At 38.8% G+C, this 27,072-nt stretch overlaps 1 protein-coding gene across 1 annotated transcript; it reads left to right on the forward strand.

Moving 5' to 3' along the window:
• Positions 1-413: 413 nt before the first annotated feature.
• On the forward strand, positions 414-27,072 carry CGRRF1 (cell growth regulator with ring finger domain 1). Its single transcript, XM_025870018.2, has 6 exons — positions 414-620; positions 13,399-13,538; positions 20,057-20,234; positions 20,394-20,541; positions 25,094-25,201; positions 25,613-27,072. The coding sequence occupies exons 1-6, from the start codon at positions 517-519 to the stop codon at positions 25,931-25,933; spliced, it is 999 nt and encodes a 332-aa protein (XP_025725803.1). The 5' UTR covers positions 414-516; the 3' UTR covers positions 25,934-27,072.

Genomic DNA, 27,072 nt, shown 5'->3' on the forward strand with positions numbered 1-27,072 from the left:
ATGTGAGGTTACTTCACTTTGTAGAACCCAAGATGCCGGCTCTTCTCCTCCTCTCAAATTTGCCGAGGATCCAAGATGCGGGATTTAGACTCTGTGACGTGAATTTCGGACTGTGCCTCCTCTCTGCGTCATCAAAAACCTTACCTGAGCCTTGAACAGATTTGGCCGCGATGCGTATTTAGAATTTGCCGCAGAAAAGCCCTGACCGCTAGGACACACAGACGCTCTCCGGTTACCAATCCCGTGAGTCCAGTCTGGGCACCGCCCTTCTGCGAAGCCAATAGCTCGGGACTGGAGCAGGAGGGGCGGGGCGAGCCCTGCAGGCGACGTCGTGATTGGCACTCTGGCTCCCGCAGCCGGCGAGGTTGCCCTGACGTCTAGCCTTAGAACCCCGGGCGAGTGCGTAGCTATGAAGTTTGACAGCTCTGAGGCACCGTAGTGGCTTTGACACCGGCGGAGTGGGCTGGGCTGGGCTGGGCTGGGCGGCTGAAGCTCGGCTCAGTTTAGGACATCCTGATGGCTGCGGTGTTTCTGGTAACGCTGTATGAGTATTCGCCGCTTTTCTACATCGCGGTGGTCTTTACCTGCTTCATCGTGACCACCGGCCTGGTATTGGGATGGTAAGTGCCCCATGGTTAGAAACAAGGGACGTAGGGGCGGACCGCTGGGGCAGTGGGGTCGCGGAGAGCGGAGTGGGGGGGCATCGGAGCCGGGGGTGCTGCGAGGCTGGCGCTCCTGGGGCTGTCGGGGAGCTGGTATCGCGAACTCCGACTGGCTCCGGGAGCAAAACAAGGTGCGTTGTGCACCTGCATCACTGCTCTGTATCACTGTGCCGTCCCCGTCGCAGCGGGTATCTGGGGGTGGTGCCGGATTGAGGTTTGTTTCTAAGAGATAAAGCGGTCAGTGAGGGCCTCGTCTCGGTGTTGGGATAGAGTGCTTGACCAGCAGGCTTCTGTCCCGGGTTGGGGCCTACTGTGTGCCCAGAGTGAATCAGTCACCGGCGGTACAGTGCACAGACGTGGACAGTAAACACAGTTGATTGTTGTTCTGACCAGAACTGAGCACTTGACCTCAGATCTTTCAGCGTAACTTCTAACTGAACTCCGTTACCGTTTGGGAATTTAATGGTTTCTAGATATATTCTACGCCTTTTGAAGTAATATTTAGTCGATAGAACTATGAAGTCATAATTTTAGAGCTGGAAAAGACCTTTGAGATAAGTTACGTTAACGGGTAGGGGCAGTTTACCCACTGGAGACAAGGAGAATAGACTGTTCGATAATCCCTGAGCAATTTTTCTAGCTCAGAGATTCTAAAATTTCTCTCTTGAGGAGAAGCCATTGTATCATGTTTAGAGAAGCCTTATAAATACGGCTAGTTGAAACCATCTTACTAATTCATCCATTGCGGAGAGAGACATGAGCTGGATTTTGAAGAATCGGTATTTTGAGAAACAAATGAAGTTAAGTGTGTATGATAGAGAATAGAAGGCATTTCAGGGATACAACATGAGCAGAGGGACAGAGGAAGCGTGTTAGTGAATGGATCAGCCTGTGTAAAACAAATCTTAAAATACCCTTTGATCACATATATAGGATTACTTTACAGAAAGGAAACAAGCCCTTGTTAATTTCTCAAACGATATGCCATCTTTAAAAACTAAGCCCAGTCTTAATATTTCCATACTGCCCCTCACCTTGCCTGCTGTAGAGCACAAAATTCCTTGTTTGTGGGTGGGAGAAGATTAAGACTAGTCTTATGCAATTTGTTATTGACACCTCAAATTTTATTGTTATTTATTGTTCATTTCAAGAAAGTTTGTAACTGGAATTTGCAACTTGGTTGCCTAAGTGAGTAAAGCAGTCTTAACACAAGATTTCTTTTTTTAAAATTTTTTAAAAAGATTTTTATTTATTTGAGACAGAGAGAGAGAAAGAGAGAGAGGGAGAGAGAGAGCATGAGAGGGGGGAGGGTCAGAGGGAGAAGCAGACTCCCCGCTGAGCAGGAGCCTGATGTGGGACTCGATCCCGGGACTCCAGGATCATGACCTGAGCCGAAGGCAGACGCTTAACCAACTGAGCCACCCAGGTACCCGAACACAAGATTTCTTAATGACTGTAATGTTAATGTTACTCTCTTAAAGAAATGTAATTTTCCTCCATTCAGGAAAATAGTTAACTCATTGATCATTGCATTATATCCTTAAATTTTAATTTTCTGTAGGCCAGCTAATTAGATATCTTAGATATCTGTCTATAATATTGGGAAGAGGAAAATGAGTGAGGACCATGGACAATGATGGGCAGCATCTGTGGGTAAGGGTAGTCAGGAACCTCATGTTTGTAGTGGTTAAGAGACACTTTGGAGTCAGACAAACCTAGATTCAAATTCTGGCTCTGCCAAGTTTAAGACTTGTTTTGAAAACTTAATGATCGCATAACCCCTCCATTTGGGTATGACTTTAGAGGGGTGGAAGGCCAGATACCTGTAGAATTTTTGGAAATCTGGGCTAAGCATTGCTGAGGACCCAAGACCATGTAAGTGCCAATCACTTTCATTCTGATTTGGGCCTAACCAGTTATTTTGAACCTAACCCAACCATTCCCTTTAGCTGGGTAAGCTTTGTCCATATAGATAAACTTTTTACTAGTGTTTATTTGCTAACCTAAGCCAAGGCAACAGATACATTGAGTAGAAAAAAAGAAAACCATCTAGATCTCATAAAAGCAACTTTCTAATAGTACCCAGACAGAAGGTAAACCCATGAATCCACTATGCTTTTCACCTGTGTCATTTTTTTTAACCTCCCAAAATATAATCCCTATTGTTTTGTGTCTTCACCATTATCTCAGTACTGCTTTAATTTTCTTTCCCACTGCTTCTTTCTACTGTTCTCCTTGTCTGCTTGCACTGTGTGGGAGTGGAGAAAGAACAAGAACATCTGAATATTGGAATCCCAATAGCAATAGCAAAGAATCATGCCACTGAAGTATGGTATTTCTCTTTAACTCTCAGTGGTTTCGTGAGCTCTAATAGCTCACATTTATTAAGCCGTTGCTATTTGCCAGGCACTGTGCAAAAAGGAGACCAAAATGCCACACATCCTTTAACAGTTTCAGATAATCAGGTACCCTGACCCGGCAGCTGCTCCCTGCTTCCTCTTGACTACAGGTTGTTAAGCTATTGTCCCTCAGCTTCGTAGCACCCCTTTAGATTCTGTTTTGTGAATCTGGGGCAGAACCTCTAAACCACATTTCTTCTTTGCTAGTTGGCTGCCTAGCAGGCTTTGCCAGCAGGGGAGGGAGAGTGGAAGGGTAGAGGACAAAGGGGCTTGCTGCTTCCTGTGTGCTTCTTTTTCTTTTCTGTCTCACCACAGTGATAGTGCCTCACTCTGGCATTAATAGTTGGCCCCAGTTTTTCCAGTTTGTAGTTTTCCACTCTCTTAGAACCAGCCTATCGTACCCCTTCAAAGATATCAAGATCTGAGTCCCAGCTCCATGGTAGTCCTTCCTCCAAATTTCTCAACTGTAGTAATTCTCTTTATTCCTGTTTTGGAGTGATAGCTGTAGTAATTCTCTTTATTCCTGTTTTGGAGTGATAGCTGCTTCCTACTGGTGCTGCTTCGATACTCACTGTCCCCTTTTAGCTTTTTCAGTTCTTCAGCATATGGTTAACAATTACTCATATTAAATGCCCTCCTAAAATAACTGGTGTGTTTTTTGTCTCCTGATTGGACTTATAAAAGGTATTAATAAAGAAGTTGTTACTACAATTGGGATCCCGGGGGAGAAACTCTCAAAGATGGGCTTCAGGGATTACCTTGGTCACATCTTCAGCTCCTTGCCAACAGGATATAAGGTTCTAGTAATCCATGGCATGTACTGGCATCACAATTCATCAGATTACTACCTTTGATTGATTGTGATAAAAAGATTTCTGAAGTGTTTGGGGGACCTAGTGGCTAAAGCACTTTTTGACTGTAAGGACTGAGGGATGGGTGGGATGGTTGCTTCTGAGATCACTGGAGCCCAAAAAGAAAATGATAAGCTAAGATCTTAAAACACCCAGGTTAACTCTTAGAGAATTAGAGAGGGTCTGGGTTCTAAAGCACTTTCTGTCATGTAGCCACAGAACTAAACATTGAACACAGTTTTAATTGTGCTGGTAATAGAATTACACCACCTTGTCAATGTCTCATTTAGGGCACTGAGTGGAAAGAACCAGAGCCCTGAGACTTGGAATGGGAACATCTAAGTTGACTTGGATAAAACTGAGAGTCTTGAAACCCTGGTCATTCTGACTCTCCTTTGTTCATGGAAGCAGCCTGCTTAGCTTTCCATGTCCAAAAAACTGTCCCTTCTTGGCTTGAAGGTCCTGTAATAACCTTTCTTAGAGTAATTGCTTTGCAGAGGATGTCTATACTCAAGACCTATCTCTATAACCTTTTGTTATGAGGCCCGGATCTCTTCATGCTCCAAAGGACAGGGAGAAAATCCAGCCTGGCTGGAAAGAGCCTAGCCTCTAAAAGATTTGCAAACGTTTGCTAATTTGTATCATTGGGAAGGAGCAGTATCTGTGAGAATGGGTTGTAAATAGGTTAGGCCAGGAAGGATAGGATGTAACACTAAATCAGATAAAATGTATTTATTTCTTTTCTTTCTTTTCTTTATTTATTTTTTAGTAGGCTCCACCTTCAGTGTGGAGCCCAAGGCAGGGCTTGAACTCATGACCCTGAGATCAAGACCAGAGCTGAGATCGAGTCTGATGCTTAACCAACTGAGCCACCCAGGTGCCCCAGATAAAATTTATTGATCTGGGTGTGTTCTCAAGAAATTTTGAATCTAAGGTATTAACTCAGATTTGGTTGACTGAAACTTGGACTCAGTGATGGCCTATATGTAATAAGGTTGAGGTGCTAGAACTTTCCTGGCATAATGAGGAAGGACTCTGAAGGCTTAGAAAGATAGGAATATTGGACTGGATTTATTATGTGCAACCTGCACACCCACCCTGCTACTGCATCCTTTAAGACTATGCAGAAGACACACTTTTCATGAAGGCACTGAGAAATAAATTGCTGGGAGGAGACTTGTATCCTTGAAAATCTCTGTTCTCTGTAGGCTGTTTATGATGGTGGGAGCTTCTGACTTGAGGTCCAGTGGCACCCCACAGGAGTCGAGGTGGACGTATGCTCCGTAATGGGCAGTGGAGGATAAAGCAGAGAATGTTTTGGCTCACAAGGATTTTTGGCAGTGGCTAATGCATTATAGTGTCTCTAGGAATAAAATAGGTGGGCAGCCTACTAAATGCTACATGAACTACATAGAAGGAAAAACTCCACGTCTGGAGCCAGAAACCTGACTTGAGTCATCACAATGGAGAGTTAGCATCTTTCACCCAGTTTACAGATATAAGCCAATCCATAGACCTGGAGCGTCTGATTAAAGGGGAGGTGAGGTCCCCTAGACGAAGGACCCTGTACCCTTCAGTGCTGCCACAAGGACATACGATCAATCATCCTCCAGATCTTTCTCAAAGGCTGTTGTGTCTCAGAAGCAAACATGCTCTTCTGTGCTCTGCTTGGTAATACTGGGGATGGGACTTTGCAAACCATTTTTCTCTTGTCCTTTGCTCCCTATTAGAATCTGCCAGTAGAGGATGCTAGAAAGAGACTGGAAGGCTGGAGGAGGAAGAAGGGACTTCCTCTTAACAGTTTGCTTCGTTTTCCTGGTCTGCATTCCTGCAGCACTGACCTTTGCCCTGGCAGTTGGCCTGAGTAGCAGCAGTTTATTTTGGCGGACAACTTTTCCTCAGACCTAGAACTAGCCTTATCATACTCCTTCTGAGATATCAGCACTAGCTGGCCAGCTCTCCTACCATGAAAGTCTGCATGCCAGTTCTGGGAGATCCCTTATCGAAGCTTATAAGTTGTAATTAATCCCCACTCTTCTCTTTGTTTCCCCACCCTAGGAGTGAGTAACTGCTTCGTGCTAGGATACCTCAGTGTCCCCTTCTTGCATTTTCAGTCTTTGGTACTTGATTAACAATTCTTTATGTTAGTATTAAATTCTTTATGTTTAAATAACAGATGTGGCTTCTGTCTCCTGCTGACCCTGCCTGATACACTGACCTTGACTATTTCTCATCTCGCTTGTTGAATGCAGTAGCTTGTGTGTGTGATGACGCTGGTGATGAGGTACAGATTCCTCCTTAGGAAGAGAAGATGACTTTAGTTTGTATTTGCTTAGAGCACACAATACTTGACTCTGGCATTGGCAAGAATGTTTTAGAACAATCTAGAAGAAAACACAAAACTGTTAGAAATGACATCTCACACCTTCGTAGGGCCTTAAGGTCACTTATTTTAACCCTTCATTTTATAAGTAAAGGCACAGAATTTTAGAGACTGAGTCATTTTCCCAAAGTCATAGCATTAGCACAGCAGTTCCCTCAGAGACTGTCCTCCCCTGCAAAGCCTTGCCCCACGAATGGCTTTTATATCCTGATCCAGTGTCAGTATCCAGCTAGCTGGGTGAGACCACCTTTGGGAGATCGCCCTGGGGAGAAGACCCCCCCAAATTAACAACTGCCTGTCTGCTTTCTGATTGGCTTGAGAACTCAAGGCTGCAGGGGTAATAAAACTTGTACTGCTGAGCCTGGAATTTTAGCTTCAAAGTAGGCTTTATTTATGAGGAGCTCCATGAGACTCCAGACACAAGGAAAGGAGGTCCAGTCTACCAATTCAGCCTCTGATTAGAAGCTTCAGAAGTATGTGCAGAGTAAGACATTATATAGGCAATAAGAAAAATGTCAGAATTGGAGGCCCACAGATTATTGCTGTGCTAGAAGTTTAAACATTATGAACAAGTACAACAAACAATTTAGAAATGGGAAAAACTAGAATTACAGAAAAATCCAGGAGGAATAAGTATAAAATTGTATCAGTAAAGGAAAGAGAATAGGAAATTCTCTTTATGAAAAAAAGGGGAACTAAGTTTATATAAAAGAAAGTTTTAGAAACTTAGTTTAGAAACATTTATTTAGTTGGTATTCTATTACTAACAGTTGCCAACATGACTTTGATTGTAAAAAGATATAGGATGAAATTTGATTGAAAAGAAAATTTGTCAGTTTTCTCTTTTACTATTTTATTTTATTATTCCTTGTAATGTCATATCAGCCATGGTCTGATACACAGGGCATAATGTCTTTATTCTAGTTTTTGATTAAAAATGTGGAAAAGACCAGATGTTAGGATGGTGGCCAGAGGCACGTGACTGGGTCTGTTTACCAGGATTTTACAGAACCGTTTGTCAGCACCAATTACGGATTACTGTTTGACCAGTCTCCAATTTTTAACCTTATTCCAGGTCATCTCTGCATATAGGCTTTTGAGTAATATGTTAAAGATAGAAATATTGGTCCACATCAAACAGGTTAAAACTGTGGCAGTTGTGGATTTTTGTGCAAAAATGAGCAAGTTCATGCTGGGTCAGGTATGTGAAAAGGTTTAGGATTATACTAGGCTGAAAGTTCAGCGTGAGTCATCCGTGTGTCAGCTGCCCCAAAACCGGCTTACATGATTTCAGACTACATTAAACATAATGCTTAGGACAAGAGCTGTGTTCAGACTGCGACATCACTCTATTACACAGTGAATACCCTCCCTCCCCCAACCCTTGCTTCCCCCAAAGCATAAGGATATCGGGGTAACAGGGCTGGTGAAGTCAGATATGGACGCCTTGATTCAGCATTGGCTGCTCTAGTCATGCCTGGCTAAGTCTTTTAAGAGGACAGGAATGCAAAAATGTCCGAGATCATAATTCAGAAATGTGGCACTGTCAGGACATAATTCAGATAAGCCAGTAATGAAAAGCCAAAGAGCAAGAGCATTAACCTTAAAAGAAAAGGTTAATAACTGTGTTAAAATTAAGAACTCTGTTCATCAAAAGATACCATTATGAATGTGAAAGGCAAGACGTAGGACGGGTGAAGATATATCCAACAAAGGGCTCGTATTCAGGATATGTAAAGAATTCCTATAAATAAGGATAATCAGTCATCTGAGAAATAGAAATTAAAACCATAACACAGTGCCACCACATACCTACTAGGTGTCTAATAAGGTTTTGGCAAGGATTTGGCGCAAGCGGAACATGGGAGTGTAAATTGATACTACCCCGTAGAACATTCGTTAGCATTACCCACTGAAGTTGAAGAAGCACAGACCTTATGGCCGAGAAATACCATTCTCAGCGTGTGTGGACCTAACAAAAATGCAGGTACACGCATGTGCACCAAGTGCCTTATGTGAAAATGTTTGTATAGGCATTATTCATTATGGCCAAAATGTGAGGACAACTTAAGTGTCCGTTAAGAGTAGAACGTGTAAGCAAGTTACACCACATTTATTGTACAATAGAATACTGTACAGCCACAAAAATGTGCTAAGTATAGCTGCATGGATGAATCTGCAAGCATAAAGCTGTAAAACAGGAAATAAATGTATACACAGCATCCTTCCACTTATAAATAATTCCAAAACAATACACTAAATTACAGTAATTGAAGTCAAGATCGTGGAGAGGGATGGTGACACAAGAGACTGTCTGAGAATATTGTTTGGGTTCTTAACCCGAATACCAGTTACTTTCTAATTCATTGAACTGTGTCTTGTGTACTTTTCTGTATGTTATCCTTCACGGTAAAAAGGTTATGTAGCATAAAAAGGCCAAGGGTTTAGCATGATCCATAATACCAATTTTAAAAGATGTATTTGACTCAAATCAAGGACCTGAGGCTATTAGAAAATGCAGACCCAAGAGTAAGCATGAGGCAGAGAAATAAAAAAATCTAGGGAGATGAATTTATTTTAATAATAGGTGTGCTTTGGCAGCTCTTGAGATGATGCTGGGCCAAGCAGCCTTGGATAAGCATGTTTAAAAAGAAGCAAAACTTTACATCTCAAATTATTTGTTCCATTCTGAGGTGTATTCAAAGGCACAGACCAGATATGGCATATCTTCCTACAACACTGATTTTATATAAAGATTTGGAGAAATAATACATTTTATATTAAAACCAGATATATCATGGAATAAATAAAGCATATTTTTTCTTTGAAAATTTATTTATTGAAGTATAGTTGACACACAATAAATAAAGCATATTGTAAAGGAATTCTGTGCTCACAACAGGCTGCTTCCAGGTATTTCTTCAAAGCCCTGCTGTTTGGGTTTCTGGCTCCTATACCTTTAAAGATTCTTTAATTGAAATTTTTAGGTACAACATGATAAAGTGTCTGAAATATAATGCTCGAACCTACAGTAGAACTGAACACAATGAGCTCTGATTCCAGGGTTTACTGCTGGTAGTGTGGGTGTAAGGAGCCAGGCGGTGGGGGTAAAGAAAGAAAAAGGGGTAGGGGACGGTAGGGAGAATTCAAATGATGAAGGGGCCAGGAAATAGAATGAGTATGTATAGCACAGAATGGTGTTTTCTCCCTTTGTTTTTTTCACTCCACGGGATGAAGGAAAGAAGAAGAAGGTGTTATCTTATGGCTCTCGTGAGAAGATTATATCTTGTGTCCTACCATTTCACATTCCTGACAACCGCTAAAAGGCACTGGGGCAATGTTGGGCAGCGGACACAGAGGCTGTGGGGTAACTGATTCTGAGGTTCAAAAAGGAGAAATTACTGGATTTGTTCCTTCTCTCTAGCTCTTCTGCCACCCCCTGTGTCTACTCCATGATCAGCATTATCATTGCTAGCACTTATATAGTGCCAAGCCCTGTTCCCATCTGGAAACCTGTTACACAGAGGTTGAGCAATTGCTTAAGGACACATAGTTATTAAGTGTCTTGTTCCTGATTTTAGGAGGAAAGCAGTTTTTCCTGAAGTATGATGTTAGCTCTACATATTTATTGCCGTCCTTTACCAGGTTAAGTTCCTTTACCTTCCTAGTTGGCTGCCAGTTTTTATCAGGACTAGGCATTGGATTTTAGCAAGTGGTTTTTCTGCATGTATTGAGATGATCATATGGTTTTTCTTTTTCAGTCCGTTAATATGGTGAATTGCATTAAATTTTTAATGTTATGCTAAGCCATCACTAGGTCATGATGTATTAGCCTTTTAATATATTGTTGGATTTCATCTGTTAACATTTTATTAAGTTTTGCATCTATGCTCCTGAGTGATAGGCATCTGTAGTTTTCTTGTACTTCTCTGCCCCTTCTCTGCAAACTGCATGAAGTTGTCTTTCAGTTCACTGATGTTTTGAGGTATTTTTCCCTCTCTGTTTCATATTGGATCCTTTCTGTTGATAAGTCTTCAAATATACTAATCTTTTGTTCTGTAATGTTAAGTCAGCTATTAATCTCATCCAGTGTATTTTTCATCTCAAATATTGTATTTTTTCATCTTCAGAAATGGATTTGGGTCTTTTTAAATATCTTCCATGTCTCCATATAGTCTGCTCAATCTTTACTTACCTTTTTGAAAATATGGAGTATAGTTATAACAATTATTTCGATGTTCTTGTCTACTAGTTCTAGGATCCATGTCATTTCTAGGGTCTATTTCTTTTGATTAGTTTCTCTCCTCATAATGAGTCATATTTTCTTCTTTGCATGGCTGTTAATTTTTTATTGGATGCTAAACACTGAATTTTACTTTAGGGTGCTGGATGTTTTTGTATTCATATATATATATTCTTGAGCTTTGTTTTGGGATACAGTTAACTTACTTGGAAACAATTTGATCTGTTAGAGGCTTGCTTTTTGGCTTTCTTAAGCAGGACCAGAACAGCCTTATCTAACTGTTCCATAAAATTAAATTCATCTAGAGTGTAACTTTATTCCATGTGTTACTTTTATTGGCCTTCTCTTGGCATTAGATTCATTCATGTGTTTTGAAATTTTGGTTTGCAACCTAAATTTTAGTAGAAGTTTTCTTCCCTACCCTTTGTCATCACCCTTGCTGTTTAACCATTTTACAATTGTCTCCAACCCAATTCCTAGGTGCTCCCTGGTCAAGGACCAGGTCTTACAATGACAGTTCTGTTCCATATTGATATTGGCTTAACCCAGTTCCTAGATTCAAATTATGAACCTTGCTCTGGCTCTTGTTTTAAGTGGACAACCTATAAGGTCCTTTTACTATGGGAAGGCTTACTTGCCAATGCCTGCTGACAGACTCAGGACCCATCAAACCATGGCATCAGCCTTACTCATTACTTTATATTTCTTTCCTTTTTCAGAACCATAAAGATTTGTCTTTGAACCTGCTATGTCTCTTTTTTTTTACAATGTTTTATTATTAAAAATTTCAAACATACAGAAAACTTGAAAAAATTATACAATGAACATATATATGCCCATCACTTAGGTTCTACAATCAATATTTTGCTATAGAGTCTTTATTACATATTTGTCCATCTTACTTTTTTTTTTTAAGATTTTATTTATTTATTTGAGAGAGAGAATGAGATAGAGAGAGAGAACATGGGCGGGGTCGGGGGATCCGAGGGAGAAGCAGACTCACTGCTGAGCAGGGAGCCTGATGCAGGACTCGATCCTGGGACTCCAGGATCATGACCTGAGCTGAAGGTAGTCGCTTAACCAACTGAGCCACCCAGGTGCCCCTTGTCCATCTTATTTCTTGATCACTTCAAAGTAAGTGATCCAGGTGCCCCTTGTCCATCTTATTTCTTGATCACTTCAAAGTAAGTCGTTACTCTTCCCATAGACACTAAAGTATTACATATTATTAACTGGGGCTCAACATTTGGGTTTTTTTGTTTTGTTTTTTTGGGGGGAGGGAGAGGAAAAGGGGGCCAGGGCAGAGGGAGAGGGAAAGAGAGAGAACCTGATGCGGAGCTCGATCTCACAACCCTGAGATCATGACTTGAGCCGAAACCAAGAGTCGGATGCTTAACCGACTGAGCCACCTAGGTGTCCCTCAACATTTGTTTTTGTTTATAGTTCCTTTTTTCCCTTTTGAAGTAATATTTACACACAATGAAATATACAAGCCTTCAGTGTTATCAAACACATCATCTATACTCAAACCTCTTCTCAAGATTTACAATATTACCATCACCAGAGAAAGTTTTCTCATGCTTTTTGCTGGTCAGTCCATACCCCTCCACCCCACAGAAGCAACCATTGCCTTGTTTTTTTATTTCTACTATGGATTAGTTTTGCCTGCTTTCTAATTTTATATTACAGAATCATATAGTGTGTACTCCTTTGTTTAAGACTTCTTTTGCTCAGCATGTTGTTTTTGAGATTTATCTATGTGGCTGTAGCAATAATTTATTCCTTTTCATTGCTGAATACTACTATTCCTTTGTTTCAACACACCACAGTTTGCTCATTTCAGTGGGGTCTTTTTTGATTTCTCTGTTTATTTTTTATCCATCACTACTAAGTGTCTGGAGAGAAGAGAGTGCATCAGAGTATGAATGCCATCTTAACCTAAAGTCCCCTGGTTTAACTAATGTGTATTCATTTTAAGTTACTTTTTTTAAATTGAGTGAACTTCGCTGCTTTCTAATTTGATAAGGAATTGAGTTTGGTCCCTTTCATTTTCCTTCTAATCTGTTCAATGTGCATTTTCACAGTTTTACATGAAATTTAAAAGTAGAAAATATGTTATATAAATGAAGTGCTGTATTTGGTGTTTAAAAGTTATCCTGTTCCAGCACTGGGTGTATCATGGAACACTACATCAAAAATTAATGATGTAATGTATGGTGACTAACATAATAAAATAAAATTAATTAAAAAAAGTTCTCGGGTGCCTGGGTGGCTCAGTTGATTAAGCGACTGCCTTCGGCTCAGGTCATGATCCTGGAGTCCCAGGATCGAGTCCCACATCGGGCTCCCTGCTCAGCAGGGAGTCTGCTTCTCCCTCTGACCCTCTTCCCTCTCGTGCTCTCTATCTCTCATTCTCTCTCTCAAATAAATAAATAAAATCTTTAAAAAAAAAAAAGTTCTCTTGTTCCATAAATAATGTCAAATAGTCTACATATTAAATATGAATTTGTTTTTTATATCAATTAAAAAATTGAATAATTCTCATATTTTTGCTGTTATATTAAGTACAATTTCTGTAATGACCACAGTACTTTGTTATCAGCAATAATATTAACAATAGAACTCTTTATTTTCAGGAGTATATCAGTTCAGCCAGCTGAACAATATATTGCAATTATATGGGGCCTCTAATCTCTCAACTCTAGATTAATTCCGTGATATAATCTAAACTGAATAAATTGATCTCTTGTTGTGGTGCTTATGTTAAAAGGAATAACTAATGAAGCACAACATACTTCACATAAACAAAGTTTCAACATTTGCTAGAATTATGTATTATTTTATTTTTCTTTTTCTTCAGGTTTGGTTGGGATGTTCCAGTAATTTTGAGAAATTCAGAAGAGACCCAGTTCAACACAAGAGTTTTCAAAAAGCAAATGAGACAAGTCAAGAATCCTTTTGGTTTAGAGATCACTAATCCATCTTCAGCTTCAATTACAAGTTGGTGGCTATTTTCCAAAGATCTTTTTCTTTCTGTGCCCCTTTCTTAGCATTTTTCTTTCTATATGCTTTCTCTTCATTAGAATTACCAAGTATTTATTGAGCACCTGTTTTATTCTGGGAGCTGTACTATGTAGTACTTTGTATTGCAGATATAAAGACTAATAATTCGCCAAACTTGCTCCTCAGGAATTTATCAACTAACAAACAGAGGCGTTCATGTGAGAAGAATAAAGTATCTTAACTGTTAATAAGAGAAGTTTGTTAGGACACTGCCATTTTCATGAGTCTTAAGTGCAGTGAGAAATGTATGGATCGTATAGCATAAACAGTTACTGGAAGGTTGCCAACCTTCTCAAGAACAAGTGTTTGTAATCTGAAATTATGGTATTTTGGGTATAAGTTATTTTGGTATAAGATGTTATATTGGGAGATGGTAATAATAGATAATAGTTGTTTGTTTCTGCACTTACTTGGAAAAATAAATTGTCTGCAAGACTATCTAGGAACCACTGGAGTGAAAGAAAGAGAGGAAGGGATGAAAGAAGGAAGGGAAGAAAGAAAGAGAGAGAAAGAAAGAAATGGTTTAAGTTTGCTGAGGTGGGGAGGCATATTCAGGAAAAGCTTCATTGAAGAATGTGCTGGGTCTATCTTATTTCTCTCTTTATTTATTTATTCATTTTTGAGTAGAATCTTGAAAGGTAAGTAGGTGTTTATCTCATGGGGTTGGGAGATAGTCTAGGTGGAGGGAGAAGTATGAACAAAGCACTGATATAGAAACAGAATAATGCAGTAGAGAAACAATAGTGGTTTGTTGTGGATAAAACACAGAGTGGGACAGGTAAGAGAGAAGAGCGGGGGAAGGTTCTTTGCAGGGGCTCTCCATAGACAGATCCTTTGACCAGGATAAAGAATACAGGAGGAGCAGCAGGTTTTGGAAGAAAGGTAATGACTTCAGTTTTGAACTTCTGGATGTTGGAGTGGGCAGTTCTAGGTACAGCTCCATGACTCTACAGAGATTTCTGGGCTGAGACCCTATCACCTTTTACACGCGCTCAGATTTCTGGGATCTTAAAAACAATCCCAAACTTTCTCAACTTTTTATCTTATTGTAACTACTGCCCTCTTTCTCTTCCCTTCACAGCCAGGCTTCTCAAAAGCAGGTTGCATTGCCTTCTTCCCTTAGCCAGCTCTACTTTCACTCCTCAGATCAGTGCAGTCGGATTTTTGCCCATCTCCCTCTACTGAAATGGTTTTCCCACAGGTCACTGATCATCACTTCTGCCCCCACCCTGACCCCCAGCAGTGCACACTTTGTAGGCCTGAGTTAACACTATCTCTGCAGAGTTTAACAGAGTTGACCAATCCTTCCTTCTTGATACCATGCTCCCTAGGCTTCTGTGACCCTTCTTGTATAGTCATCTTCCTGTCTCTAACTTCCAGAATCCCATGTCAAAAATCAGTGTACTGGGGCACCTGGGTGGCCCAGTTGGTTAAATGTCCGACTCTTGATTTCAGCTCAGGTCATGATCTCAGGGTTGTGAGATCGAGCCCTTGAGTCAGGTTCTGTGCTCAGCATGGAGTCTGCTAGAGGTTCTTTCTCTCTTTCCCTCTGCCCCTCCTCCTGCTGACATGCGCTCTATAAATAAATAAATAAATAAATAAATAAATAAAATCTTTTAAAAAAATCAATGTACTTAGTCAATAGGGATTATCAACCTTAAGTAAATACTAATTCATAATGAAGAAGTACAAAGTTTCTTATTCTTCCTTAGCTGTAAATGCTATACTATCACCCAATGACTTGAAGAGAACCAAGGACCTCTTTTTTTTCCCCTCTAATGGTAGATAAGGGGTTCATTCTGACATTTTTCACTTGGGAAGACCAAATTTCAAGACATGACAGAGAAAATTAACCTGTTTAGAAAACATGCCTAATTAAAATGTACAGAACAGTGGTAGCTTAGTGACCTCTGACCTCTGTGGTCAGGTCTTGGACCTTCTGCCACATTGGGGTCTTGAGTAGGACTGCCAATACAAAGAGCTGCCAGTACAAAGGTGTCCTTCCTGCTACATAGTTCCACAAGTCGGGAAATGCTGAAAAACTGAAAAATTGTGAGCAAACACAGGATACTTGTGAGCTAGAAAGTGTGAGGAAATCCACCAGTCTTCCTTTCAGGCAGAAATAGTATCAAAAATTGTCCCCCTTGCATCCCTATAAATGTTCGAAGCAAATGAAAAGATATCCAGTAAGTAGAAGACCTCTCAGCTGCCAAGCAACAGTAGCATTACCAAAGTACACAAAAAGATTTTTAAACGTGTGGATTTATAGCATGCTTATTGAAGTATTTTAATTTTTAAAATACAAGTGCTGGGGCGCCTGGGTGGCTCAGTCGGTTAGGCATCTACCTTCAGCTCAGGTCATGATCTCAGGGTCCTGGGATCAAGCCCCAAGTTGGGCTCCCTGCTCAGTGGGGAGTCTGCTTTTCCCTCTTCCTCTGCCCTTCCCCCCATACTTCCTCTCTCTCTTTCTCTCTCTCTCTCTCAAATAAATAAAAATCTTTAAAAAAATAAAATAAATACCAGTGCCTATCATTCATTATCTTCTTTGGGTAAATAAGGAGAAGGATTTTGGTGGGAATTATATTTGGCAGGATAAAATTCATTTGTTTAAACTGTGGAACAGTGGATATCATTAAAGATGTCTAACCAGGCATTTTAAATAATATTCTAAGCACTAATTGTGACATTTTAAAAGGTTATTTCCTTTGTTGTGTAGATAGTTTAAAAATCCAGGTCTTGGGCGCCTGGGTGGCTCAGTTGGTTAAGCGACTGCCTTTGGCTCAGGTCATGATCCTGGAGTCCCTGGATCGAGTCCCGCATCAGGCTCCCTGCTTGGCAGGGAGTCTGCTTCTCCCTCTGACCCTAACCCCTCTCATGTTCTCTCTCTCATTCTCTCTCTCTCAAATAAATAAATAAAATCTTAAAAAAAAAAAATAAAAATCCAGGTCTTTTTTCACCACTATACCCAAGGTGCCTGGCATGTAGGGAGGGAAGGGAAATATCTAAAGACCTGATTTACTCAAAAATGAGCAAGAGAATCAGTTTTAATCTTAGTCATTTAGTTCTCTTTACAATGGGTGGCTTGTTGGGATTTCTTTTGTTGTTATGTGGTGATACAGGATTTGGATTTATGATGTTTCCATGTCCCCAGTGTAAAAGGCTCTAATGAATTGAAAGGAGGTACTCAGGATGTGCTAGTTGAGTTTAATTCAACTGGTTCAGAAATTCTCCTGTCCCTTTGTAACAGCTTCCTTATATTTTGGCTTATTCACCCTGGTGAGACCTAACAAAGGTAAAAGCGTTAGACAAAATGACACACATAGCATTTTCGGAGGAATTTGTGAACCTCTATTCTCTACAATGTAAAATTTTCATCTCCCAGTATTCTAGATTTATTATCCTCATGCATGATCACCTTGTACATTAGTTCGTCTTTCTCAGGGACTCTCCTCAAGAAAGTTTGTGGCTTTTCAGCCCCATTGTTTCTCCTTTTTTTAATGGCTCAACTCATTGACTGTAATCCTTATTTTTTGCAATTTTTTGCAAGGCTGTCTCTTATGGGGGGCTTCATTTGGCTGTTACAGCAAGGCACATAAGGGCAGGTTGAGGGAAATCACCCCCATGCTGCTTCAGTTAACTTCGATTCTGGCTTTTCTAGTTTAAGGCTGTGTTCCAAGTCTGCTATTGCTCTCGATCTGAGATGGTATTGTGTTTGCATTGAATTTTAGAAGACTGAGAAAATGTAAGAATGAGAACTGTCTGCAGAAGAAGTAGGAAAAACAAAAGGGAGAACAGTTTTCCTGGGGGATTTGAACTGTCATCAGTTAGTGTAAATCAACACATTGTCTTCTCAGTCTATGTCATGGACAAGTGTAGGAGAGATTATGGAGAGTAGAATTTATTGATTGTATTCTCCCTTCTCATTAACTTATAATATTAATTTCAGAGACATACTCTGTTGAAGTCTGATTAATATCCGCTTATCAGTAGTCTTTGACACGCTCCCCACTTCAGTCACGTATATGCAGTCTGTAAACAGACCTTTTATGCAGCTCTGAATCTCTGGAACTCTGATGCTTTTTACAAAGCAAATAAACTGGGTAGTTTTACATGTTTTAGGGCTTATCCTTCCATGGTTCTTTTTTAGTGTAAACAAACACTTAGATATGGATATCCTCTCCTGTGAGATAAACAGGGGTATGCTGTATACTTGCCTCCATTTTGCCTTTTTCATTTGTATATATCCTGAAGATCATTCCAAAGTAGTATATGCTGATATTTTGCCATGCCTCAGTTCTTTTTTAAGAGCTCCATAATACTTCATTATAGAATACTCCACATTTCATTCATTTAATCTCCTATTGTTGGACATTTGGGTGGATTCCAGCATTTTGATATAACTAGAGCTCCATACATAACATCTTTTCACATTTACACATTTCTGCCAAGAATATTAAATCATTTTCTGGGTTCCTTTTTTTCTTTTTCTACTTTCTTTTATATGCCTTTTCTATTTCTCCCTTTTGTATCTATGTCAGCTTTTCTCCTTACCTCATGTTGTATGGTTCATAGAGAAAAGGACATATGATTTTTAATATATATATTAACTTTAAATATATAAACATTGTTATGTAATATAATATAAATAGTATATATGAACATGACATATTGATATATGTTTTAATATATGTATAAATTAATATAACAATTGTATATTAAATATATATAAATATATATTTAAATTTGTATTGATGGAGTGGTTTTCTTTGGCTATTTAATAGCTAACTGAAAAATAATAGCTAATTAAATTTCCCATTCTTGAGTAATACCTGATGATTGGAATCATATAAAACTTTGGAATCAAATTCTGTTCCAATTACCTATGCAATGTTCCTGCCGATTAAAAGTTTTGCTGAACTATGATTGGAAATTATCCTATGTTGCTGCTACTATGCATACTCCAAATCTGAAACTCTATGCACATACTACTAATTATGGGGAAGAAAAGTAAGAAACTGAATTTTTGGTATCCTGTAGAGCATCTGCTTGTGTTTGTGTATATCCTTCCAACACATGCTCTTGATCACCTTTTCATTTTATTCTTGTAAAGGGATGATTTATATATTTTTTAAAAGATTTATTTATTTATTTTACAGAGAGAGAGAGTGAGTGCGGTGGGCAGTGGCAGAGAGAGAGGGAGAGAGGGAATCTCAAGCAGACTCCCCGCTGAGTGCAGAGCCTGATTCAGGGCTCCATCCCACAACCCTGAGAGCATGACCTGAGCTGAAATCAAGAGTCAGACACCCAACTGATTGAGCCACCCAGCCACCCCATTGATCACCTTTTTAAAACTACATAATGTATCCATCAGAATTCCTATTAGCAAGTAACAGAAATGACTCCAGTCAAAGGGTACTGGGTAACTTACAGAATTGCCAATAGGTTTGGAGACCCAGAATCAGAGACCAAGGCTGTTCAGCCAGGAACAATGCCCCAGACCATGTACTTTTGGTCTTGCAAGTCCACCACTACCACTGAGCACCAGAGGCTACAGTTTCCACTGCCAGCAGTATAAGACCCTAGATATTGCTGCCCTTGAACTTAATATTGCTACAACTGCTATGAGCAAGGGGAAAAACCGTATGGATGCTAGTAGTATGTCCAATGTGAGTGTTTAATAAATAAATAAAACAATATAATTTGTATGTCCACTTATAATTTATTTTTCCACTTAATCAGGTTTACTCAAATTATAATATGTTTTATTATGCTGAAAGCAAATAAATGAATGAGGGCATTGCTATTAAGCCCTTCATGTTTTGGAATCCCTGCTCTTTCCTTGGGATGTTTTGCATATTATGTGGGACATTAACTGTGTGACAAGAGTATATATTAATGTTGTCAATGTGTATATTAATATTAGTTAGGCTTGATTTCTTTTTCATATTTTTTTCTACTCCAGTGATCATCTTTGGACCCCATTAGTTATGTGTATCCACTTTCAGAGACAGTCCTGCTCTGTTTCTTACAGTTACAAGTTTGCGTATATCCACTTTTGGAGACAGCTCTACTATTTCTTGTAGTTAGGATTATATATGCTATTAGAGCAGTAGGTTATCGATAGTGAACTATATTTCAGTTTTTAAACTCTATGCGGGAGAAGTCTCTAAATCACACACAAAAAACTAACTTGATAATTTCCAAGTGTAAATGTATAAATAAGAGTTTACTGATAGTGCTTCAAAATTGTGTAGATGTTGAGGTTTTTCTATCACTTGTTTAGGGACCAGTTCCTTCATTTACAGGCACGTGCCCTTTAATGAGTTCCTTTAACTGCCATCAGCCGGGCCAGCCTCCAAAAGGAAGCTTTTGTTATTCAGTGTGTATAATTGCATGAGAAATTACATTAGGTAATTTTCTTCTCTTTGTCTTCTTTTCTTCTTTGTTTTCTACAGCTGGCATAACTTTGACAACAGATTGCCTTGAAGATAGCCTCCTGACATGCTACTGGGGGTGCAGTGTTCAAAAATTATATGAAGCTCTGCAGAAGCACTTCTATTGCTTCCGAATAAGCACTCCCCAAGCCCTGGAAGATGCTCTGTATAGTGAATACCTCTATCAAGAACAGTATTTGTATCCTTTTATCTGATATATCCATTAACCAATGAAAATTTTAGACTTTAGACTTTTTTATGGATAAAATAAAGTATTTGCTCAGTTATTATTGATCACCTTTGGTGTATTACTGTATTTTGGGTTATAGTGGCAATTTACCTTTACATTTTCACAAAGTATTAAAAAGGACAGCAAAGAAGAAATATATTGCCAGTTACCAAGAGATACTAAAATTGAAGACTTTGGTACAGTGCCCAGATCTCGCTATCCATTGGTAGCACTGTTGACCCTAGCTGATGAGGATGACCGAGACATTTATGATATTGTAAGTAACTTTAAAATTCTGGAAGCATTCCTTTAAGTGATTTGGATGATGGGTCATAATTATTTGGTGAATAGGAACAGTTTTATTTTAATTTCTGAGGATCTACATTTGGCCCAGACACATTTTTCTTGAAGAAGGAATACCTGGGAAGTACACCTGTATGATGATCATACATGTAACAGCTCCTTCAGAGTATGACTTTTTTTCATATGAGTTACAAGAATATATTATTTAGAAAACAAAAGGTATAGTTGAATTAAGTTAATTTTATCATTCTGTATTCTGTCATATTTGCTAGATAGAAAATGTCTTGGGAAGCATGTTTATTCTTAGCATTTTTAACACTGAGTGAATAAGCATTGTAATCATCTGAAGTGCTCCACTTTAAGACCATATTCCCTCTTTTCTTTACATGCTTGCAGATCGCCTTGTTTCCATCATAGCCCCTGCCGCACCTACATCTTCTATGTATTTGATCCCTGTATTTTCAGTAATTGTAGTGATCTCCTTTTCTCATTATGTGCTCATTATTTTGTTAGTCTGGTAGTTTGTTCCTATTAGTAAGATAAAAGCATCTTAGGGATCTAAGAGGACCTGAGCCCTGACGTACCTCTGAGTATGGTAGAAGCATATACATGAAATAAACTTTTGGTGAAACTGTTTCATGGTGAGAACGCCCTCATGCCCAATTTACTACTTTTCTGAAGTGCATGATATCGATATGTTTATTATTAATGATATGGTAACATTTTTACGATACTTTGTAATATATACAGTACATTGGCTAACATTAACTTGTTTATTCCTTCCAACAACCTTGTGTGTTAGGGCAAATACTCTCCTTATAAAGACTGAAATGGGAGTCTAAAGAAGACTCCCAGTCATTCAGGAAGAGATGGAACCAGTAAGCCTCTGTACTTTGTGCCAGTACCTTAAAAAAAAATTTTTTTTAAAGGGATATCTCCTCGAAACAAGTGTACATTTTCATGCATTTGGAAATTGCAGACCCTTATTGAGAAATCTAGACCCTGCTCATACAGTTTGAGGTTTTAATCTTACCAAATTGAAGTTCCATTCAACTGAAGTCAATTTGTTTTTTTCCAAATAAGTCATACTAAAAACAGTATGCTTCCAGCACCTAACCCAGTGCTTAGAACACTATAGGTGCTCAATAAGCATGATAAGTGAAAAACAAAACAAAACAAAAAAACAACCCAAAGTCATACCAAGCAATGTTACTGAGCCTCATAGAACTTGACAGCAGGTCAGTTACTTGTGCATGAGAAGCGCATATGAGAGATCTGGTTTCCTCCCCCTCCTCCCCTCTTCCCCCTCACCCTGTTCAGTTGAAGATAAATAAGAACTGTTAGGTTGGTGTTTCATATTTCCAGCCTCCGTTCTTTACCCCGCCTGTCCCAGCAAGGTAACCCTTCTGTCACCACCGTGTCACCCGTGTCTTCCAAGCTCCCTTCCTTCCTTCCTCTCATTCAAAACAGAAAAGGTCAGATCTGTCCCCTTCCTCCCAGCCTCCCCTTTTGGCTTCTTTCCCCCTCACTGATGGTGATCTCTATCTATTTAAGGAACTCAGAGTATTCTTTGTTTTCTAACTTTCTTCCTCAGTCTGAACAGAGGTGTGTGTTAAAATATGTATAACATAAAATTTACTGTTTTAACCACTTTCCAGTGTATAAGTCAATGGCATCATAAACAGGGAAAGATTTGCTCTCAGCCCCCAGATCCAACTGGAACGAAGACTATATGGCCCAGCTGTACTTGTGGGAGATGCATTCCCACGGGGGAGCTGGGGTGGCCGGCCCTCAGGGGAGTTTAATAGGCATTTTCTCTTTTCCTTTTAACGTCTTCTTCTCTGGGTCTTTTCTTCTCATCAGCAGGCTCCCTCTCTTTTTTCCTGTTAATCTTGCTTCTCCATCTCTTATCACTCAGATTTGGGCTCATATTGGAAATAAAGCATATTTGTTAGCATAGTTTGTATTAATGTTCCCTATTCTTAATTTTAAAAAGCAAACTGAGCATTTGGTTTTTCAATATTTTATCTGGGGGTCAGAGTCTAAATCTAAAGAAAAAAAAATTAAACTCTACCATTCCTGTTCTAACAGTAAAAATTACACTTTGATAGTGTAGTCAGTTTGTCATTTTAGGTAGAAGCAGGGATTGTTGTTTTTTTTTTAAGATTTTATTTATTTATTTGAGAGAGAGAATGAGAGAGAGAGAGCATGAGGGGGGAGGGTCAGAGGGAGAAGCAGACTCCCTGCTGAGCAGGGAGCCCGATGCGGGACTCGATCCCGGGACTCCTCCTCTTTGGAGGCACGTGCGGTTCTTTCCCCTTATTGGTGATGTTAATTTTGATCTCTCAGCAAGGTGGCATCTCATTTCTCCTCTGTTCTGTTTTTTCCCCTCCCTTGCAAATAATAAGCAATCGGGGGGGGCACTTTTAAGACCATGCAAAATCCCAGTCTTTATGAAAATTTGCCCCCCTGGATTTAATATCCACTGATAATTCTTAACAGATTTTATCTTTACCATGATGGTTGCAAAATGATTATTTTCCAATTCCAGCCCTTCAGCCAGTCTTCAGGATTCTACTATAAACAATAGACCTCCCTTTATTTCTTTGTTTATTTATTATCCATATGGCCTCACAAATTCCATTTTTCCCCCAGTGATTTATAATTCATTACTGAATTTAATTATTTTGGTGCTCCACTGCCCTTTCCTTATTTTCTGCCCCAGAGTTTATAGTCAAATTCTGTGTCCATAAATTACTTGGATTAGTTCTCCTAAGTCAAAAAAATGCATGAAGAGGAAGTATACTCAGATGTTGCTCACATCTCCTCCCACAATGCCTTTTTTTTTTTTTTTTACGGTTTTACTTTTGAGTAATCTCCACACCCAACATGAAGGTCAGACTCACAACCCTGAGATCAAGAGTTATATGCTCCACCCCAGCCAGGTGCCCCCCTTCTTATACACCCCAATTCTTGTAGATAACCAAGTTTATTGTTTTCTGGTTTATCCTTCCAACATCTTATTGTAATGATGAGAAGATACAGATGTATATATTTCTTATTTTCTCTTCTTTCTTACTCAAAAGGTATCACACTATATATACTATGCATTTTCCTGTTTTTTTCACTTCATAATATCTCTGGAAATCACTCCAGATCAGTTCATAGAGCTCTTCCTCACATTGTTTTTCAATGACTGTGTAGCATTCGATGGTATGTAGAATGTATAGGTACCATAGTTATTTAGTCAGTCTCCTGTGGCTGGACATTCAGGTAATTTCCAGTATTCTGCAGTAACAAATAATTTTGCACTGAATAACCTATGCATATGTATTTTCATATTGGTGAAGTTGTATGATTGCAGGGTAAAGGTATGTCATTTTGATACCTATTATCAAATTCCCCTCCATTGGGGTTATATCCTTGGAGTTGTAACTTTTTTTCTTTTTTATACATTTCCACCAGCAATATATGAAAGTGACTATTTCTCCATAGATTATATTGATAAATGTTTGAAATCTATTAATCCACTAGTGCGAAGTGATATCTCAATGAAGTTTTAATTTGTGTTTATTATCTTGTGAGTGAAATGAACATCTTTTGATATGGCTAAGGACCATGTTTATAATTTTGTGTGAATTGTCTGTTCATATCTTTGGCCCATTTTCTAATAGGATTTTTGGTTACTTTTTTTCAGTATTTAAAAGTTTTTCATAAATTAGGGATATTGTGAATATTTTATTCCAGTTCATCACGTGTCTTTTGACTTTGCCTATGGGGCTTTTTGTCATACAAGCTTTAAATTTTTATACAGTCAAATGCATCTGCCTCTGGGTTTGAGTCATAGTTAGAAAGTCTTTCCCTATGCTGAGAGTAAAAGGAATTCACATGTTTTCTTCTAGTGCTTGCATGGTTTTATTTTTTATAATTAAGTTTCTTATGCTTTTGGAGCTTATTCTTACATATGGTTCGAGGAATGCATCTGATTTTATATTTTTCCAAATAGCTATCCAGTTGTCCCAATACTTTTTATTAAAAAGACTGCCCAGTGATTTCAGATGGTACCTTTGTTATATTTGTATAGATAGTTGGGTCTGCTTCTGGACTGTTTGTTCTGTTCTAGCCACCTGTCTGTTCATGTGCCTGTACTATTTTAATTTTAGAGGCTTTGCACTATGTCTTAATATCTGACTGGGCTTGATCCTCCCCACAGCTTTTTTCCAGTATTTTCCTAGCTATTCTTATGTGTTATTTTTCTACATGAGAATTTTAGAGTCAACTCATATACTCTATGAAAAAACTCATTGGTATTTTTGTTGGGATCGCACTAAATTTATAACTTTGCATATAATTAAAAATAACTGGCAAAAATATGTTCTGTAACTGGTTCCTCTTTAGTGACTATGATTTAAATCAATTATTGTAAGTTTTCTGATTTATCAACCTTTTATTTTTCTTTTATTTCACATACCTGTGAAATAATGTAAGGAGGTTAATTACTGACTGGTATTCAATTTTTATTTTAGATTTCCATGGTGTCAGTAATTCATATTCCTGATAAGACTTATAAACTTTCCTGTAGAATATTGTATCAATATTTACTCCTGGCTCAAGGTCAATTTCATGATCTTAAGGTAAGTACCCTGTTGTCTTATCTCTGATCCTTTTATTTGCAGAGTTTCAAAGAATGACCATCTATAAAGAGATAATATTTTTCAGTTATCGCAGAAGTTAGCTATTATTTGCTATTGGGTTTGTTTGCTCACAAATTTTTAGCAGCTTTTATGACTCCCAGATTTAAAGAGTAATTGTTGGGGCGCCTGGGTGGCTTAGTTGGTTGGGCGTCTGACTCTTAATTTCAGCTCAGGTCATGATCTTGGGGTCGTGGGATTGGGCCTGCATCAGGCTCCACACTCAGCACAGAGTCTGCTTCCCTCTCCCCCTCTCTCCCTCTCCCTCTCTCTCAAATAAATAAATAAAATCTTTAAAAAAAAAGAAGAATTGTCATTTGTGATTATCCTTAACCTTTTCTCTTTGATTTTCAGCAACTTTTCATGTCTGCAAATAATAATTCCACTCCCTCCAGCAATTCTTCTCCAGAAGAACAAAGCAGAGAGCACAGTCTGCTGGAAAAAGCCGGGCTGTCCGAGAGTGAAGTGGAGCCTCCGGAGGAGAACAGCAAGGACTGTGTGGTTTGCCAGAACGGAACTGTGAACTGGGTGCTCCTGCCGTGTCGACACGCATGCTTGTGTGATGGCTGTGTTCGGTATTTCCAGCAGTGCCCCATGTGCAGGCAGTTTGTTCAGGAATCTTTTACCCTTTGCAGTCAAAAGGAGCAAGAGAAAGACAAACTGAGAGCTCTTTGAGAGTGTTGTTATGACTGAAGAGTATGCTTTCCACTGAAGATGTAGAAATTTGTATCCTTGGAATTAATCATAACATGGAATCTACCGTGTTGACCATCGATGAAAATTCTATTTTAACTTCACATTTGTATGGTACATGGATGATGCAAATGAATTCCTTCCTGTTTGGTATGATAAATACTGGAATACCATCTGTGTTAATACATAAAAATGCATTCAACTCTTGAGAAGAATGTAAATGTTGGCCTTTTATCAGCTAGAGGATTTCATATGATGTTGATTAGGAAAATTCTGAAAAGCAACCCATCTAAAATCTGAGGTGAAAGTCAAGATCTCTGGATGTTTTTGCCTTTGACATCATCTGGAGAGCAATTGGGAAAAAACTGAATTCTTCCTAAAGTAATTGTATGTTCCCCAGTTTACAAAGGAGTTGGAAAGTGCTTCTAACTCTAGATCTTTTCCTAAAATAACAGTTTTTATAAATATCCATCTAATTTTCCTTATAGTCCCATAAACACAAGTCTTAATTTTAATATAGTGTCTTAAATCGTAAATGCAAGATACAATTCTTGTCTGTTCTCAGTGTATCATAGGTTAAAATGATACTCATCTATAGGAAGCAGATATATAAAACTTGGATAATAAAGTTTCTTAGATAATTAAAATTATTGTCAAATATGACTAGGTTAGCAGGATGTGACCTATCAGGGAAGAACTGTGAAACTCGTAATGCCTTACCTTAGATTTCCTCCTGCATAGCAAATCCATCTAAAACTGGAGAGGTTTTGGAGCCAGAAAAGCTGTTAAGAGAAACAGATAACTATTTTTTTCTACTGTATTTTTATTCCAGATAAACCCATATCCTCCAGAATAGTAACCTGATAGGCAAAAAGCCCCATCCCCCGTGCTTTCCAAGATGACAAAGAAGAAAAAGGTAAATCAGAGCTTTCTGTGTCTTCAGGGGAAATTACCTCCCACTCACCAAGAAATTAGATCACGGCAAATAAACTGAACTTCAGGGAAATTTTCAAGACTTCTTTGTCCTGTTTGTATTACGAATATTGCCTTATCTTTTTATCAGTGTTTTTACATAGTATCATTTCATTCTAATCAAATATAACGCTCTGAAAAAGCCATTA

Source organism: Callorhinus ursinus, unplaced genomic scaffold (assembly GCF_003265705.2).
Source record: "Callorhinus ursinus isolate GAN/ISIS: 27379988/994484 unplaced genomic scaffold, GSC_fseal_2.0 scaffold8, whole genome shotgun sequence".
Taxonomy (NCBI): domain Eukaryota; kingdom Metazoa; phylum Chordata; class Mammalia; order Carnivora; family Otariidae; genus Callorhinus; species Callorhinus ursinus.